The 6,714-nt window shown below is 39.5% G+C and overlaps 1 protein-coding gene across 1 annotated transcript; it reads left to right on the top strand.

The window, feature by feature from the left end:
• Nucleotides 1–445: 445 nt before the first annotated feature.
• Nucleotides 446–2,694, top strand: LOC139664354 (ankyrin repeat domain-containing protein 9). Its single transcript, XM_071543149.1, has one exon. The coding sequence runs from the start codon at nt 742–744 to the stop codon at nt 1,621–1,623; it is 882 nt and encodes a 293-aa protein (XP_071399250.1). The 5' UTR covers nt 446–741; the 3' UTR covers nt 1,624–2,694.
• The last annotated feature ends 4,020 nt before the right edge of the window (nt 2,695–6,714 follow it).

Here is a 6,714-nt window from a genome sequence, read left to right as displayed (position 1 = left end):
GCCTTCAAGTGCTGTTAGAAATATGGGAATTACGACCGTTCTTTCTAGACTTGCCATTTTGCACCGACATTCAAAAATCATTCAGGGAGATATAAATCATACAAGAGGCAGAGAGAACCAATTTCTCAGTAGCTTTAATAGACCAGAATGCAATGCAGCCACAAGGCATCGAAAGGCATTTTGGGAAATGTAGGAAATCACTAACTGGGGTGACTGAAGTAGAGGAGGTAGGTTGAGGGAAAGCGGGTCCAACAAAAAAGTAAATCGTAACATTTCATCACGAAACAACGCATTGAACATCACAGACTGATAATAACTGATAACAGTGTACGATTACCCGAGGGCGGAATTTACCTTCAATCGACCCGACAATCCTCTAATTTGCCCGGAGGCGTTTTTTTGTCGGATTCCGGAGTTTAAGAGGAACACTTGAATGCGGCATACGAGCTCTGCTGTGGGTCACGTTTGACAGGTTTGACGTTGCTATTTTTGGCGCATGCGCGGTAGAGGAATACTGCAGTGAGGAATCCTGCAGCTGCTCGACTGCCGTACAAGCCTGGAGTGGAGAGGGCAGAGGAATGTGACCCTGTACACAAACTGTAGGCTGGTTTTTCGATCGTTATTTTATAATGTGATATACTATAACTATACTATGTGTCGATTTAAATGCATAGGCTTTAAAGTAATGGCTCCGGAGCGGTGACAAGCGCCGTTTAACGCGTTTCAAGGCTCCGGGTCGCCATGGCCTCGTCGATCAACTCCACTCCTCCAAGCAACGAGAACCAACGGAAATCCTTCTCGCTGCTCTTCTACAAGGCCGTGCGGGACCTGAAGCCCGTCTGGATGCTGGAGGACATGCGGACGATGGAGACGTTTTACCCGGAGGAGGACGCCGGCCAGAGGACGTACACCCCGTCCGAGGCGCTGCTGTACGCCATAGTCCACGACCACCAGGCGTACGCCCAGTACCTGCTGAGCCGGTACGCCGACGAAGCGCTAGCGAAGCCCGGGGAGCGGTTCTGCTGCTGCCCGTCCTCTGCACCGCATCTTGCCATGGCGGTCCGGTACGACAGGCGCTACATACTGGGGCTAATCTTACAGGAGGCGCACCGAATGCACGCCTTCCTGCACGAACAGAGGAGCAGGGGAGGGTGTTTTCACATGGAGGACGGTAAAACCCCGCTACACTTGGCGTGCGAGCTCCTGCGTCCCGAGGCGGTCATCATGTTGCTGGGGAACGGAGCGTCGCCGCACGCCGAAGACCACAACGGCTCGACCCCGCTAGACGTGATTCTGGAGAAACTCAGAGACTCCAAGGTGAACGGCGGCGAGAAGAGACAGTGTTTGGACAACTTGTTGATGTTCATGCCCGAGGTGAACTTCAAACTGAAAGGGGCGATGGACAGGGAGCCGGAGTGCTGGAGCAAGGTGCTCGGCGAGGAGACGTTCCAGTACCTGGTGGGGAAAAGCCCGGCCCCGCTGGTGCTCACGTCTATGCAGACTATCCTGAAGCAGCTGAGCCCGGCAACGTTTCCGGACAGCCTGCACGAACTGCCCATACCTTCCTCTCTGAAACCACTGAGCCTAAATTATAGTCAGCGTGATAAGCTGAGAGTTGTATAGCATGGTTATGACGCTGCTTAGTCCCACTGTATGAATCTATTAATGGTAATAGTTTTAGCATGATGTGTGTGTTTGTGTGTGAAGAGCCTGTATGGTTATAATGCGGTGACACTTTATAATAAGGGTACACAAATAAACCATGAAGAATATGAACTATCAGGAATTCCCGTTGTTCTCTTACCCTGGCCACCATTAGTTAGTGATGGTGACTTCATATCAGGGTTGGGGTCAATTCATGAATGAACTCATCAATTCCAATTCAACTGAGGTTTTGGAATTGGAATCTGAAAAAAACCTACTGGAAACGCTGTGAAATTCCATGTTTTTTTTTTGTTTCCTTACCACATATCCGAGATTACACTTAGTGTTACAGCCTATATTATACTGCATATCATAAAATGTTAAGGAACCTTTCAGGTGGTATTTGATGCGTAACATGTAATTGTAATACATACATTATAATTGAATGTATTTGATTTGTTGAACTGTCTTTTATTTGATTCATAATGTTTGATTTATAATGTTTAGCGAGTCGAGACAAACACCCTTAAAAGTGGAATTTCTTGGAATTTAATGGAATTCAGTTCTGTTTCCTGGGTGACATTCACATTCCAAAACCCTGCTTAATAGCTTTGTGCATAATGATTTGGCATTAATCAATGGTGTCAACTAACAGATTTAATTAATTAAGTGGGGGGATCGAATGGGCTATAAAGTTTAAACCCAGTTTACAAGGCACAGAAAGGCAGAGCAAGCAGCCAATCAGCCAACAGTGTTATATGAATTTGCAGGCCTGAAGACAAGGGGATACAGAGCCAGTTGTCTCATCTCTGTAAAGTAATGGAATGTATGATTACAGATAGGCTTACATATTATATAGAGGTGGGAAAACTTATGTCTGATTGTCAAAGTGGATTTAGAAAAGGTTGTATGTTCAGAATCTAAGATTAGAAAAGGTCAAATTAATAAAAAGGTGGTGGTGGCTGTACTTTTCGATGTGCAGAAGGTTTATGATTTAATGTGGGAGGATGGCTTGTTGGTCAAATTAAAGAGATTTTGAGTTTTGGATAATATGTTTCACTGGATTAAAGCTTTCCTTTATGGGATCTATTCAAGTGAGAATGGGGAGATGTGTTTCATCCAGTCTAATTAGTTAAAGAGCTGCTAATTTAGTGTCGCCAATGCTGGAGGAAATACTGAATACTTGTTATCAATTGGAATGACAACAGTCCAGTTTAAAAGTATTGAATATCAGCACAAAATATGGTCTTACGCATAAGAAATGGCCAAAGAATTTGTTTAAAATGGGGCGTTGAGGCCTTTGAGGCATGGTCTTCCTCTGATTATCATAATGAATGTATATAATGCATCCACATAGCTCATTATAACACCTGCACAGTAATCCATGATGTATGGGGCATCACACAGCCTGTGGTCGGACTCCTGTATGTTCCTGGTGAGAAACGGGTTAGCTTCTGTCTGAGCCACGGCGATTAACTCGTCCAATGACATCATTTTAACCCTCACTTACTGTAAAGGGGCTTTAAGTAATCCATGAGCTTTAGCGACCTCTATCTGTGACCAGTAGGAACTGCAGCATCAATTGAACTTTCCTTCTCCTACACAAATCTCAGCCCTTCTGTCCCCCTGTGTCATATGACTGACACAAACAATAAAGTCACACATTTAAAGATGAGTAAACTAGAGCAGAGATCCAGCAGATACATTTAGTGAGGTAATATATCACCCTGCAAAATACTGGAGTAATAATGCTGCTTCGTCGCTTGATTTTTTGGCTTGAGAACGAGGCTTTTAAGCTCAGTCACTAAAATGAGTATTTTGAAATGACAATTGTTTGGGAGTTGTTGTTCCAAAACACAAGGCCAGATAATGACTTTTGAAATCCAGAAATCTCACCTGGTGAAGTAATCATTCAATCGTTGGTATTCATCAACAACCGTATCAATCCCCTGCACATATAAAGGTATAAGGCAGTACAAATCTTACTTACTACCCCTTTAAAGCTGACGAAGAATGCATTCCTTTTTCAATGTAGGGGAAAGCATCACTAACTCCTCTACTGCATTTCAATTTTTCCAGCCAGTCTGGGGAATTAGAGACTTTCTGGTTACAAATCCACTTCCATAACTTCCCTAACTAGGTTCAGTTGTCTGGATCCAGCTCCCTTGAATTGCTCCAGGCTTCTGAAGTGAACTGAAGATCTGGTCTGACAGGATCCAGGCAACAGGTTGTGGCTGATCCTGTTGGACTGCCTGATGAACTTCAAGCATCGAGCTGTTCAGATATGAACCACCAGAGGGCAGTCACTTACTATAATTCACTACTTCCAACTGAGTGCCAGAGTTATTCAATGCATACAAATATGGATCAGTCTGTGGCTTCATCATATTGAAAACTGGTAAAAATTTCTGTGCATACGGTCTGTGCCGATATGAAAATTACACATTACGATTATCTTGGCCAAAATTATCTCTATATATAATTATTATTATTTAAGGTTAAAAATAAACTTTAAAAACAGTACTGTAATATACTCCAATTACATAAAAAATGAATTTATCATATAAAATCAAATGACATTTCTCTATTTTTAAACACATTTTAATGTAAGACTGTAGAACATACAGTATGTAAAATTTGTAAAAATATTTGACTTACAAAATTATAAAATGATGGTTTAGCTTATAAAAACAGCAAGGATTGTATCATAAATAATACAAATAAAAATCAAAATAAAGAAAGTCATGAGTCTCAAATAAAGTGCTACTGGCGTGCATCCACTTTAATTCAGTCAGCAACATGAATAGCAATTTATTAAAGGGCTCTAAAGTAAAACATCAAGGATGACAGAGGAGAGCCGCAGTTATTGCAGTGGTGACGGTAATATAAATTAGGGGCGGGGTCTTAAATGCTATCGTTTTTTACCGCGATATATACCGATTATTGCATAGAGATGAAACTGTTTAATCTATATGGGTTATTTGGTTCACATCAAGACAGTTCTTGTTTGTTGAAAGCAGAGGGCAGCACTGACAAACATTTATCTTCACAGCTTGGTAAATGTTTTGTAGGCTCATGATCCTCCTGAAATTTAAAGCTGTGCTGTGTAGCTTTACTTTTAGGAAATCTGGAAAGTCAAAAAAGTTTATGATATGGCTTTGACACTCAACAAATAAAGTATTTCAAGTGTAAACCTGGATTGCAAGAAAGGAATTCTGCTGTAGAATCAGTTTGATTGTGAGATACTTGACTTTTGCTTTTATGAGTTTGTGCACAGTAGCAAAGTAAACATTTACAGTCAGAGTTTACACAGTAAAAACCAAGAAAAGCCTTTAGTTTTTCCAGGTAGGTTGACTGACCTCACATGATCTTCTACAGCAACCTGCCTGTTCTGGATTCAAACTGGTGAATTTTGGTAATAAGCCCGTTTCTCTGCCACCTCATAGCAAATAAAGATTTTTAACAATAATACACAAAATAAATAATAAATATACTTGGTTGCCATTTTGACAGAGGTCATATAGTTACTGTGAGTGTTCACGAGTGTAGAGTTGAGTATAGCACAAATGTAAAAAAATTCAGTAGCATAGTCAACACTTCAACCAGCAGCAGTTTTACTATTTTATGTATTTTTTATATATTTTTTTTATATTTTATATTTTTTAACCTTTTTTTGTTTTTTCAAATGTTTATCACTTTATTCAAATGAGTCTCACTGGCCCTCCAGTCCATGACATTCCCTAAAAAGCAGTCATTCAGTATTTCTAATGCTGACATTCAGTATTTCTAAAGGGAACCCCCCAAAAAATTATTTAACCATGTAACATAAATTATTATTGTGAAATTTTTTTAAAATGGCCTTTCATTCTTACATATCAAGACAGGAATGAGACACTAAATGTGTGTGTTTTGGATTATACTGTAGTTACAAGTGACAACTGTATATGGCTTTTTAGGCATTAAAAATATTCAGATTCTAGGTATCTGTGATTCCATGCAATTAACATGAATTATTTTGTTGTTATTTGATAACATTACATAAGATTACTTAAATAAGATTACATAAAATAACTACATAAGATTGCTTCTTTTAGATATGTCACTGCTGATATTGATCAGATTGAGGTATTATATACTGATTTGTATAAAATCATGACAGTAATGAAAAGAGTTAAATGACATATATTGCTAGTTCAAGTACTTTGTTAGCAAACCTGTTATCCCTTGCGTGTGTCTTAATGTGTTTAAAAAAACAGTCAACAAACCATTTGCTCTCACACTAGGGATTTTCCTGCCGAAATCCCTGAGTTTACATCATGCACTAGGAATGCACTAGGAATTTTGTGCCTTAGCTTGATATCATTTAATATTATTAAGTACATTTCTATCCCTTTTCTAATTAAATTGTGTTATTATCGAGTTAATGCAATGATTGAAGAGGAAATCTCCTCTTGATACCTAGTTATAGCATACAATTTCTACCAGATACTGATTAAATTGGGGGGAAGTTTCTGTGTTTGTCCTTCCAGTTCCCCATTGAAACCAAAGACCATGGCTAGATGGAATCAGACACATAACAGTACCATGTGACAGTACCATGTATTACCAATGGAGTTATACAGGACCATATAACCCACACATACTGTATATGTAGATAAAATGTTACCTGGGAAGCAAAAAAATTATTTCATCATCATTCAAAGGTAATAATGATACATTTGAACCAGGAAATGTAAAAGTTAAAAAATAGGAAAAAATATTATTTAATTTTTAATTTATATTTCTAATTGAACCCTGATGCACTGGGGACATGATGCAGTCATCCTACCAACACTGCAAGCAACGTGCTGAAACTTCATAAAATTCCTTGTAGGCCCACAGAATTGTTTCGTTTTATGGTAAATTTGGACCATCGGTGTATGAAAGTGTATTTGGAATTAGTATTTGTATCTGTGAAGGATTTGTCCTGAACTAATCCCTTTGTTACTGGTGACACCCTCAAGGGCCCCTCAGGGTCCCCGGAGCCACTAAAAAAACATCATTGTCATCATTCTCATGATTCAAAGCCAA

Source organism: Centroberyx affinis, unplaced genomic scaffold (assembly GCF_046629955.1).
Source record: "Centroberyx affinis isolate AG114_WGS23_722 - 3 ecotype Tasmania unplaced genomic scaffold, CSIRO-AGI_Caff_v1 ptg004239l_1, whole genome shotgun sequence".
NCBI lineage: Eukaryota > Metazoa > Chordata > Actinopteri > Beryciformes > Berycidae > Centroberyx > Centroberyx affinis.
The sequence above is the reverse complement of the archived record's forward strand: the minus strand, read 5'-3'. Positions and strand labels throughout refer to the sequence as shown.

Coding starts and splice junctions, on each gene's coding strand:
- LOC139664354 (XM_071543149.1), top strand. CDS start 742: ATGGCCTCGTCGATCAACTCCACTCCTCCAAGCAACGAGAACCAACGG.